This window comes from Acanthaster planci, linkage group LG08 (assembly GCF_054643075.1).
Source record: "Acanthaster planci isolate LZ-2023a linkage group LG08, COTS_SCS, whole genome shotgun sequence".
Classification (NCBI taxonomy): domain Eukaryota; kingdom Metazoa; phylum Echinodermata; class Asteroidea; order Valvatida; family Acanthasteridae; genus Acanthaster; species Acanthaster planci.
The window spans coordinates 13,546,404-13,559,647 of NC_141784.1; the positions used below are offsets into that span (position 1 = coordinate 13,546,404).

Below are 13,244 nucleotides of genomic sequence, written 5' to 3' on the forward strand. Positions count from 1 at the left end.
TATTGTATTTGGCATGCAGATTGATCGGAGTTGGGATGAGGAAGAGAGACTCCAATGACACATTACCAAGCAACTGAAACATAAATCGCAGGTCTACTGTACCCCATCAGTGAGACTATTATGCAGAAAACGTTACGCAGGAAATTTACCTCTCTAGCAGTATACACAAAAGACAACCCCCCCGCTAAAAAAAAAAAAACGTGGCAGGGAAATTAAGAAACCACACAACATGCTTTGCAGATTGATCACAAGATGATAAATTTGATCCCGCAGGGGCGAAAAAAGAGCCAACACGTTTGTGAGGCTGTCAGCTCAAACGTGATTCATGGACGCCGTGCGACACTCAGGAGAGATGCAATCTTTTCACACAATCTGACTGTAAACTGTGATCTCTTCACAGGCCCAGGGAGAGTGAGTGGGGGGGGTTAATGGGGACAACCCTATTCTGAAATGTTTATCAATCAGTAACGACGGGGAATGCAGCAGAGAGGGGAAGATCGTATCTGAGGGGGGAAAAGTCCTCTTCAAAAGTTGTCCCAGATTAATGGAAGTTCATGCTTTCACCTTTTTTACCAACGTGAAAAAAAGCGTAATTTATGACAAGGTCATTTCCTGACATGTTAAATGATGACTCCATGTACTGGTATCATAATTACATGTACCTTCAACATGATTTTTGCACTATGACGTATTTCAATCAGTTGATAGTCACTCCGTATGCATGCACCTGTCCCGTTTTCAGCATCACTTACCCCTTTCTTTGGTCCATCGGAGCTATCCGCACCCTTTTACGGGTCGTGCAGCCCTTTTCAGTTCTATTGATGTGGCTATTTTTTTTCCATATCTGTTCTTCCAAAAAAAGTGGCTGGCATTGCCCTCTTCAAAAGGCACAAACAAATTTACCACCTGCACACTACATGGATGATAATGCACTACTCAAAAAAGTTAAGGACAATAGGCTTTTTTATATGAGATATTTTAATACTGAAAATGTGCATTTGATGTTTTGACATATTTCTTTACATGTTTCATTCCAGTGAGAACACCATCTAGACAAACAAATAATGAAAGAACTAGATCTCACTCACTGCTTGGAAAAAATTACAAGTTAAGAAAAAGTGGTCCTTAACTTTTTTTGAGTAGCATATATCCATCTTCTTTTATATGGACAAAAGAATGAATCAGTGGGGTAATCTTTCATGGAGTGGACTTGAAGGTTCTGGACAGGTGATGTTTCCACAAACATGCCTAAAAAAAAACGGGTAAAGAGGTCTACATGTACTTGCTTGTGCTGTGTTGGCATGTGGGCACAAAGGTACATGTAGAATTTGTGCATGTACATGAATCCTTGACAGGGTGGATGTTCATTCTACAAGACAGGATAACGAGTGTATGATTTCAGCAGGACTCCATTAATCAAGCAGGAGTATTGGAAATGCTCCTGATCCATCACTGTTGCTGGCTTTTACAATGGGATTGATTACGTTTGAAACCTAATTAACCTGTTTTGTGTTGAGCACGGACTGCGACCTACAATGTAGTTGGCGTAAGGTTCACTGAATGTTAAATGTTCACTATAACACTTGCAGTCCCACAGGGTTGGAAACATCAGGCACGCCATCTACACATAGATTAGCAGCTGTACAGCTTTGAACATCCTAATACTCAACCACTCTATCATGTGTCGTAAATCCTCCAGGCGCGGTGGGGCGGTATTATTTTCAGCCAAAAATACCACCTTTCCAAATGACAAGATGCCACAGTCACAGTCCTAACACGAAGTTGGACTTGACTGAGGCTGACCCTTGGTGATCATTTGTTGCAGATTTGTGCAACGTCTCTTATCCATCATTGCCTTTTTGAAAACGCACATTTTTGGCAGAGCAGTATTTACTACAATGTCTGGTTGTAGCCATTGGCTACTGGCAGGCTACACATTATGCTCAACCTCCGCAGACTACATGTACATTGCAGTTCAAGTCTGTGCTTGTGTGTGTGAGGTTTTCAAGTAATGTAACATGACGTGCAAAAGACATTTCAGGAAGTGTACCACGTCTGTGGAGGTGCGTGCATATTCAAATCTATGTATTTCTATTGGCAATTTTATGTACACCAGAGGGTTGAGAGACTTCGAAGCCATGCGCATTTCCGTGCACATCCGCGTAAACCGAACGCTGACCGCCCAATATCATGTAGTGTGTACATGTACACTACTCAGCACAAAAGAAGACTACATAATGGAGCGTTAGAAGATGTTGCATGGACTGGCATGTCCACAGAGTGTTTTCCCTTCACTGAAAATAGTTTCAGAGGCATTTTGGGTCAGGGCTACCGTATCTATGGAAAAATGAAGAAGAATAAGTCCAGGAAACCATCACCAACAATCCAGGTAAAAAGTGTTATCACTGTAGGAGGAAAAGAAGAATTTTCCTCCATGTTTTCTTACCCACAGGAGAACATAGGAATGTCCATACTAGGTATGTGAAGCAAACATGTACATGTACGGTCTGAGAGAACAGACTTAATGGGAATGACTCAAGCACAGGGCTCATGTAGCAATGTATACAGCATTTGCCACAATGTGCTTAACCCCCTTCGTGACGGATGACAGTCAAAGCCGCCGTAAAATTGAGATCCTCAGCCCGCTTTTCGGCTATTATTCTCGGCCCACGCTCGAGCGAACACAGTGAAAGGAGGCAGACCCTGGCTCTTGTATATATGGTGATTGGCCTTTGTGTGTAGCCCAGAAACGAAAAGACCAAATTTGCATCATTATCACCAGCTTCACAACAGTCCCCACTTTGAAAAGAGGGAATGTGGAAGTGTGAGTAGAGCCGCATGCCACCGAACAATCAGCCTTTTCAACGTATAATTCAAAGCGTGCAGAGCACACAGGGCCACAAACCGAGAATTTGCGGTTTGGCAGGTGGCCTTCGTGGCCAAGAGAGGCTGGAATTCTCGAAGACAGCTTTCAGAAAAAAGCTCCCTTCGTCAAGGGGTTAATAAAGGGTAGCTGCAATCAATTTTTGTTACTACAAACCCCCAAAATGCACCTTTGTATCTCAGTAAACCTTACATGTATTTTCAACTTTTGTTCCACTCTTTCAAAAGGTATTTTACTGTCTTTTTGGTTTTTAATCTTATGAGTATTAAATGAGTATTCATGAGCAAAACTGTGATGTCATCCCAGGAAGAAAGTCTCAATAAAACATTGGTTTGTACCACAGAGATACATGTAAATATAAAATGTAAAGCACTGACTTGTGTACAAAGTGATGCCAGCTGGGCGCATCCATGTTTGTGCACAAACCTATGGGAAACTCAAAATTTTGTACGGCTATTTGCATATCAGCGCCTGTGTTCTAAAACAATGCCAACAAAGCCGATATGCAAACAACGTGAATGCACAATCAGTAATGAGCATTTCAATTTGCTCTACACTAAAAAAAAAAAGAGAAGAAAAAAAGCAAACGCGTATGCGCTGCACATAAATTTGGCTGTGACGTTTTTTTAGTCAGATTTTATGGATTCCCGATGTGCAGGACAGCTGCTGCTTCAGAGCCATCAACTCACTTCACAATGACTGAATTAAGGAAAAGACTTTTTAATTTAGCTGAACTTACTCATTGAAAGAAAGCCATCGAAAGACATGCATACGAAATCGGATGACCTTGCTCGAATGTTAGGGAAACATTCCTTTGAAAATAATCAGCTATGGATGTAAATAAACATGTGCCATATATGACATTGCTCTGTACGTTTGCAACTTATTAAAAAGATGCCCTGACGTTCGCATATTTTGTACTTGCGTGTTGCATTTAAAATACATTATTCAATATTCATGTTACCTGATTTTGAATGTTCTACAAGCATGCACATGGACTCAAAATGTCCACGCCCAGGACAGCATCAAAGTTTTTCCACACAGAGTGTGAGAAGTTAGCGCTCTAGTTCTATATAGTGCTCCGTGGTTTACACAGAAAGTGTTGCATTTTTGTCGATGCTTTAGATTCAATTTTGTCTTCTTTGCCAGCTCCTTGTTGTCTACGACCACAACAATGAACAAGCGCATCAATCCCATTCTCAGAACAGTTTTCAGTAAGCAACTTCTGGGTTCACAATGTGAACAAAAAACCCTGTGTACTGAGCAATGTCTTCCCTAGATGACATCACAGCAACGGCGCCCTCAGTTGTCCAGGAAAGCATGGATAATTTTAAAAGCTTTTTAAAAAGCGCACTTTTCAACGCATCTAACCAAATGTGAATGTAAAAGAGTTTTCACACATTGAAGAAGAGTACAGAGTTGCAGAAATATTGTGTCTGAGAAAAATTCATTACACTTACCATTTAAACATCCTTCGTGATATAATGCAGGAAATCATCTGACATGGTTACATGTAAGAAAGGAAGTTCTCCTCACATCATGGGTATTTCAATAATATATCAAAAAGTAAATTATCACTGAATTGGATTTTGTAATGAGGGGCAACTGTCACATAACTTCATGTACCTCCAACTCCAGTATAAACAGCCAGCAGTACTACAAAATTATGAAGCACTTCCAATCATAAGAAAAACATTTTATCATCCACAGAGCACAGTTTTACAAGACCAGTGGATGGAAACGGCTCAGTTTTACAATGGTAAACAGTTCGCAGAAAACCTGTGTAAAAGTCGAAGATTTTTTTTCTCCTTTTTAAATTCATTTTGTTCTTTCAGCACACGTGGGTAAAGAGCAGGGAAACAATCAGTGTTTACAATGAAACCTACGCATGAGGACAGCTTTAAAAAAGAATACATGCAATGTGAACGTGTGTAAAGGCTGATGACCCCCTACAGCTAATGTAAGCGTAAGGTTTATTACCCATCAATATCCAATTAGATTGGGGGGAAGGGCTTGAAAGATTTTAAGGTACACTGCAGATGAGAAAACCTTGGGACAGGCAGACACTGCTCTTTGACTGTGATGCACCTGAGGTTGTTCAAGTTCATTGACATTGACAGACAAGCACAAAGTATGGAGAAGTCTCAAGCCTTACAATGACAACGGACTTTGAGCTGTTGGAGAAAGTACCAAGGCAGATGAGGAACTTGGCCATGTTGAACTCCGCTGTAGAAAGCCCAGCAAAGAAAATTGGCTGACAAATCAGAAATCTGACAAACAATTCGGTACATACATGTACGTGTAGGTGTTGACAAGTTTGGGATAACCTAGCATTTGTGGAATTGATTCTAAATCCTTTTGAGGGATGTGATTTCCAGATAACTTCACAATGAAACTGCATTTTACTATTGAGCTACATGTACATGTACTGCTAACGTACTTGCAGGTCTATGGGGAAGGGGACTCCATTCTAGTTATGAGATACCGGAACACTATGCCAACTTGAACACTTTTAAAAATTCCACCAATGATAAGATGAATGTTCTTGCATCTAGTGGGTTAGTAGAGGATACGGAGGTGCATGTATACACCTCCAACTGAAGTACAATTGCTATTCCAACACACTGTATGGTAACTGCACAAAGCAACATCACTTCCAACTAATAAACAAATTATCAAAATTTGCAGGGAAGGTTGCATAAAGGTCATTAGCCAGTCCTTGAATGTCCCTGCATAGTTCAGGGACAGAATCTGGGTCTGCTTATCCACTCTGGAGAGCCAATTATTGGAACTAATGGCACACCTTAACAGCAACTGATTACACAGTGATCCCATAATGGGGTACAAAGCCTCTGAAGCAGTCAACAGCTCCACCTTATTAGGGCCTTTGTTTCCCTTCTATACTGTACCACCACACCAGTACTGCTGCTGCAATAAAACTCTGGGGGAGACGAGCTCGCTGGCGTCAAGCGGCTAGCTCAGCCTCAGACAGGCAGGCATCAGAGCGCAGAGCTTTCACAACCATGCAACTTCACACGAAATGCAATTGGGTGTCTGCCAACTAGCCTGTGGACATGACCCTGGTCGGACTCTGAATTGTGAAATGAGTGCAAGTGGCTAATTAGGCATAGCTACCTTAATGAAGCAGCATGACTGCCGTCATCCATCATCATACGTAACACAAATGCATTCCCCAGAATCTTGACTGTTATTAAAACTACACAAAGCCTTTTTTTTTCCAATTGATCATGGGTTTATCGTCAATGCAGGGTTTCTTGCAGCATTTGAAAAACCAATTCTAATTGGGTGCAAATCCCTTAAGCTTGACCGAGTCTAAAGTGCTAAAATGTTTGATCTGTAACCCTCCCTCCTATTCATATTCAAATCTGAGATACGGATCTGCGTTTTAGGTTTCTTAATCTAAAATTTTTATACTTCAATTCAAACAGGAATGCCAGATTTTAAATCTCTTTTGCTCCCTGTTACCGGCATGTAGAAACAAGTATAACATCCCCTTAACATGCACGTACATGTAGGCCAACATGTAATTACACAAAGTTGCTGAGGTGTCAGAACTTTACAATACTCATGCCCAGATCAAACAGCACACAGCAGAGATTAAGCAAGTGTCCATCAAATGGAATTTACAAACGCATGGTGAAATACCAACGACACAAGTACTCTTTAAATGTCCAGAAATCTCTCCTGCCTACATCATTCCATAACAAATAACTTCATCCAAAGTTCACCCAATGCTAAAATTTGCAGGCTGGATTTTATACGCCTCTATGCCAATTCAACAAAATAGCGGAAGTAAACTTCTTCTCCAGTGCCCAACACACACACATTTAACATACCACTTCAGCAGTTCCATCTTATAAACCAGAGACATTCCAGCCCAGAGTGGCAGAGTGTTATTTCATATAACACCGACCTGCCCAACTGAGCAGAACAGCATTCCCTGGGGATGGATCAGAGTAATAACCCTCCCTGGCAGGACAAACTCGTCAATTTTCAGACCATCTCGGCCTGATGCAGGTGCAGCCAGCAGTATGCACCAGATCAGCCCACCTTCCCCGGGCTGATTCATCAACCCCTTCTCATGCAATGAAGTTTAATAACAATTTAATTACTCCGGGGCAATTGAGGCTCCTTAGGAAGTATTAAGTTTCCTTCCCACCCTCTCTGCTCTTTCCTACATTGTTGTTATATCCATGCTCTCACTTCAGATGCAGAGATGGAAAGAGATGGAGTAGATGTGAGGTCAATGACCCATCAGACATTGACCTGTCCATGGAGCTGGCCTCTACAAATAATCTAAACAGGAATTAGACCTTCTCTTTTCGTTTGCTATATTACTCATAATTATGTCCATAGTCTGATCAATTACACAATCTTGGCCTAAGAGATAGGATTGTGCTGGGGCAAGTGGAAATAACAGGCTTAAAAAGGAAGGAGAAGGAAGCAGTATTGAGGGAAAATATCCTTATTAATCAGGGGTCGGATGGTAGGTCAATCAAAGGCCATAAAAGAGTGAAAGGTCAAGGCAATCAAGTGATGCAGACTTGCTATACAGCTTTTCATGAAAGTGTCTTCAGCTGCATTCGCATTGGACTAAAAGGTGTGAAAAGCTTGAGTGCTTGTTAACGTTCCACAGCAGCTACTCACAGCACACGGAAAGTCCCCTGGTCACTTAAAACCTGCCATGACATGTCCTCTCAGAATCTCACAAGAGGCCCTCTTAGTGAAATACGACATTTTTCAAAATTTTGTACGTCAAACATGTATGCACAGTGACTGTCTGGGCGCATGCGCAGGAAACAACAGAGGTCATGTGGGTATGTCCTGCCCATTCACATGACCAAAACTAAGGGAAGAAATATGTGCCTGGCCGGTCTTAAACATGCCAGCTCAAGAGAATGGATGCCCCAGCAACAGGTGAGGGCATTATCCGCATTTACTCTCCTTAAATTAGTTTACGACCAATCAAGCACATATTTATTCTCATTCATAAATACCGTTTTAGTCAGAGTCAAAAGAAGTCAGTATACGCCAAATTTCAAGAGATTTTGTTGAAGAATGTTTACTTTCATTTTTCTGAACACCCCCCGTCCATTTTATGAATTTTCCTCATGCAAGTAGTCAAGAAGAATCTCCTTATATGGACTTGGCGTGCACGAGGCGAGTTCTGTGTGCCACGGCACACAAAGTCTCTCAACCAATAGGAATGGATCAGAATTTCTCGTATCCAGGTGCCAGCACGTTTTTACCAAGCGGCCATTATCAAATCACAGCAGGCATTATCAAATGTGACCCGCTCAGTAAAAATGAGTCACAAGTCTCTGGAGCTACATGTGCATGTACTTTGGAATTTTACTTTGTATTAGATTGAGGAATTTGAGCTCTTTCTTTTGATGTGTCACTCAGTTTGGTATGATGAAAATGGACATTGAGTAGATGTCAAAATGTTGAGGATTCCTATTGCTTAAACACTGTGCAAGATTCTTTCAAAGGCCTTTAACTCAAAAGTGGCTCTGGAGACATGCGGCTCATTTTCACAGAGCAGGTCACAAATGTTAACACGCTGTCACAGTGTGCATTGTTGAATAGGGAAACTGTCTAAGGTACGGTATTTATGAATAAAGTTTTACGTTACAGCTGGCATTCACAAGGGACTTTTCAACAACTTAAGCCAATGTAATTCTTCTGCAACCCGGTCGTTAACCAACGTGCGACTCTTGACAGTTTCTGCATTCAACGTTTGTAATTTTGTCAAATTTTATATATACTGTACCTGTTGGTCCAGGAGGAGTGAGCAGTGTGCCCTCATTCCGTTACCTTCACAGGGGTCAATGATGCCCATGGATCGGGGCAGGAAGAAGCCAGAGGCTAGTAAGGACAGGCATCGGCGGAAGGCCAAGTTGATGGCCAATGGCTTCCTGGGTGGGTTGTTCATGATGGCATAGTGGGACTGTCAGCATACAGATGGAAGAATAGGGAAAAATCCTTGAGAAGAGGCTACAGACAAGAATGTCATTCAAGATAATGATCTGTCCTCAATAACCAATCAGTTTCCTGGGATATTTAGTCAACAATGAAAGAATTAGCTGGTACATGTCATTTAATTGATTAACAGTGCTAACGTATGCAACTCTTGCATACATGTACGTTAAAGCATACATAGCAGTCCCCTAAAATACTCTTCTTGCAGATGCAAATATCCTGCGGTGTATTGTGTTAAAGTGAAAATTTCAAGACAGTCGGCCTGCACACAGTGAATGGGATGTATCTAATCTAGATGTCTTTTAGCTGCCTATGGACGCATAGTTCCAGTAGTGGAAAAAGTCCACACTGCGTATTGAATGTTCCTCACAGCTTCAATATTGGTCAGAAATAACAGCATACTGGCAAGCATGCGTCATCAGTGAAATGAATTATCCTCACCAAGACAGTGCTACACCACATTCCAGTACTTTTTAAGCATCAATTTTACTACAAAAATATTGAGCTGGATAGGCGGCAATGAAGCTGAGGACACTAACACTGACTGGTAAACACAAAAATGGTGAATAAAAAAATGAATGGTTAACTTCAGACTGTTACAGATGTATACATTTTTTTTAAGACGAACGTGCTTGAAAAGAGCTCAGCAAAGTACGTTCCAAGTTATAAAGCTGTGAGAGTCTGACGTCTTGCATTTATTTTGTAATCTTACTACTGGGCATTTACCATCCAGCTTCACAGTTCCCAACGACCATGATATGAGCTGGCTAGTTCAACTGAATACACTTCAACACATGAATCTGCCTTATTCTGACTGAGCATCTTTCTGGGGCTTCATGCTTAAAAAAAAATTTCTCTCAGAAAAAAAGTTGTGGTCACAAAATGGCCTGGGGTTCCCAGACCAGATGACTGATTTTCTGCATGTGCTCCAAAACCATCAGCCTCCAGATATGCTCATCAATCACCTCGGGCAAGATATGAAATTGCCTGGCTGACTGACCCTACCACTTGGCCTCTCAGGATGGCCTGGCCCTAGAAGATTTACACACTGTTGACCCCATCCAGGGAGAAAAGGAGGGTTATAAAAAATCATTGACCATTCAATGGCTGGCTTCCTGTCTCTGCATTCTGTAGCACATCCAAACCTAGTCATCTGTCCTTGTCCATGTGACCCCCCCATAAGTTCATACATATGCACTGTTTTTTTTGGGGGGGCAGGTCTTGGAGAGGGGTTGAACAATGACACAGTCTGGCTGGTTTGGAAAATAAAGTGATGATGTATCTGTATATGTACGGTGTTAAATCATTCAGTGTGCCATAAGCACTCTGCCGGGGCTTCTTTAATTTCCTGTGGGTCTGAGTTTAATATTTGATCTCATTTTAATTCCAGCTACATACTCTGTACTAAAATTCTGCGTCTCTCCAACCCGTTGAAAAAGATAAACCTGACAAAAAGCTGTAAATACTTAAGCCGTGTCTCTACTGGACTTTTTTTTCCCCAAGGCACCCTCATTTGCCAAGAAAAGCATGTAAAATTTGAGGTGCACTTTCAATAAAATTAACCAACAAGAGATGTTCACTAGTTTTCAACCACTCACAGGAGCAGAGAGTTCCACCAAATTTGAATCTGAGTAAAAAAACAGCAGGGACCTTTTAACCCTTACAGTCTTGAGCACCCAGCTCAGTGAACTCAGTGGACTCAGTAAACCCAGTGGACTCAGTGAACTCTGTGACAGTTCTGTGGAACCGAGAGTTGCATTCTAAAATGTACTGCTCTCATTCATACTGAGATGGTATTTAAACTCTGGAGCTAGAGTTTCAATGGAGCTTGTTTCTAAGCGAAGGTTCCCCTGTCACCCTATCCCATGTGCTTTACTTACAACACAGGCTGCAAATATAGATGTGTTGCATCAGACAGATTTTGTTTCTATTGAAGTGACTGACAGAGATCCCTTAATTTCCTCATTGGAGTTGAACCAGTTGGCTCAGGGAATGTGCTGTTTTGTGTCTTTGGGAAGTTTACAAGAATCGGTTTTCGATATTCAACAAAAATTACAAGTACATTGTTTTGAATGTTAAGTAAATAAAAAAAATAATGAAATGATGACAGACAATTCAAAAGTAAGAATTTGCAGAATAAGGTAAAAGGCTGCGTGTCATGATTATAGCAAGGCCAACTGGGCTCAATTGATAAAGAAGCAGTGGGGCTCGGTTGTAAAAGAAACCCCCACTGAGCTCAAAATCGAGCCTGTCCCACAAATTTTAGGGGTTAGGATTGGGGCTGGCTAGCTCCACAGGTGGAGCCCAGTTGTGTTTAAAGGGCAACAGTGTGTCAGGAGGAGCTAGCCAGCTCTGGGAGTTTTCTCCAACTGAACAACGCCAAAGGTTACTACTTACAAGGAGATCAATAATCCAGGGGTTGAGAGGCTCCAATCCCTCAAAGCGAGTCCTCATGTACTTCAGTACCCGGATTAGCACCTTGATGCTGCATCATGAAAATAATGTGACGAGGGGAAAAAAGCTGTTGTTAATACTAAAAGATTACAGAGTCCCACTCAGCTGAGTTGAGCCCCTTGTGCTGCAGATGAGCACATTTTAAAGAAGAGCTCTACAACTTAAAACCAAAAATGTGAATGACTGAAGAAACTGTTACATCAAGATGCAGTGGAATTCAAGAGAACCTTTAATCTGGAGAAATCTCCACAAATATCCATATTTAGCCATAGCCAATAATTTGGTTTATCTATATTTTGTTCAAAAAGGTCTAAATAAAAGTCTGTAAGTAATGTTTTGCAGTACTACTATGGACCAAGCATTATCAGGATGTGTAGCACTCACACGAAAAAGGTAGTGTTTAGCCCAATAGATATATCATTGTTGTGATCATGTACACTGTAGGTCAATTACCTTTTATTTTGTCACTTGACTGAATGATCTGCCTGAATGACTGATTTGCCTTGTAATGACACCTTTCAAAGATATCAATCTAAATAACAGCAGTATGCATGATTTGCAAAACATATGTGCTCCAGGTGCATCACTTAGAGCTAGACTAAATCAAAGTCAATGCTCTGCATATACTGCAACAGTTTGATTTGATATCAGAGATCCATCTCGTGTTTCATCAAGATTCTGAAAAAATTATATATAAATCAGTGGTTTTGAAGGACTGCTTGAAACATCAATTTCAATCAGTCACACTAATGCCCACAAGGGCAAGTCTTGTTTCATCAAAGCAACCGCAAAGGAATTCTGTTCACTCTGCATTTGTTCTCCATTGAGCACAGAACACTGACTTACAACAGGGTCTAACAAACATTCCAAAGCATGGCATGACATATTAGCTACCAGTTTAGAAATCGCCCAATGTGACATCACTTTTGTAACTCAACACCACTTTTGATTTTGACTTCTGACCAAGAGACAAGTTACTAGTGTGTCCACTTGGAACAAAAGTACCTTCAGAACGGAGAACATTATGCCAAACAGAACTAAGAATGAGTAAATGTACATGTATAAATGCATGTAATGTACAAACATATACAAACTAAGAGTCATTCAACTCAGAAAACAAAATCATGGCATTCCACAGACAGAGTAAAGGGGAAGTCTAAATACTAATGGTCACATACCTACCTAGTGTACATGTACCTAGTGTGGACATTCCTTATTTTTTTTAATGAGTTAAAACTCGGTGAAAATACTCAATTTTCTTGTAATATAAACAATCTTCTAAGCCAGATTTTGTCTGTGGTTTCCTGACTGTTCCTCTTTCTTTTTCTATGGATAATCCTACCTTAACAAGCCTCTAAAACTGTTCTCCAGAAAGGCGGTAAACCTGTGTGGACTGGGCCTAGTCCTCACAAGGTTCACACAACCTACATTATGGGAACCTATTTTATTTTATGGTCCATAGTAGGTATGTAAGGTCCATAATTAGCATTTTGTGTAAATGTTGACATTAACACTTCATTTGAAACAAGACTGACTATGTTGAAAGAAATAGTTGCACTCTCTTCTCCAAGTGAGAAAAACTGAAGAGGCCATTTCTGGTTTGGTGATGCCTTAAACCTATCAATGGAGAAGTACATGTACGCTGAACATAAAAATACTTCTGCATGCAGTACATTGACCAGGGAGTACTAGTCCAACCCCAATCACCCACACCCCAAAACCAGACCAAAAATACCCATGAGCCACAGATAAAAGATGGCCTCAAAATGTTTGACAAGAGTTTTGGCAGTAAATAGCACCCTCTGATGTTGGACGGTATCCAGTTTCTACCACCAACCTGAAAATGTCAGGATGTCAAAATCTGTTGTCAAGATGTGTATACTGCAGCACAAATGCCTGACTA

At 41.0% G+C, this 13,244-nt stretch overlaps 1 protein-coding gene across 2 annotated transcripts in view; it reads right to left on the reverse strand.

Moving 5' to 3' along the window:
* The window catches only part of ilf2 (interleukin enhancer binding factor 2), a 103,612-nt gene that overhangs the window by 62,647 nt on the left and 27,721 nt on the right, over positions 1–13,244 (reverse strand). For both annotated transcript variants that reach the window (XM_022231351.2, XM_022231348.2), the window contains exons 9-10: positions 11,285–11,372; positions 8,679–8,855 (exon numbers count right to left, since the gene is read on the reverse strand). In XM_022231351.2, the coding sequence (XP_022087043.1) occupies positions 8,679–8,855; positions 11,285–11,372 (265 nt within the window). The remainder of the gene's footprint in view (positions 1–8,678; positions 8,856–11,284; positions 11,373–13,244) is intronic.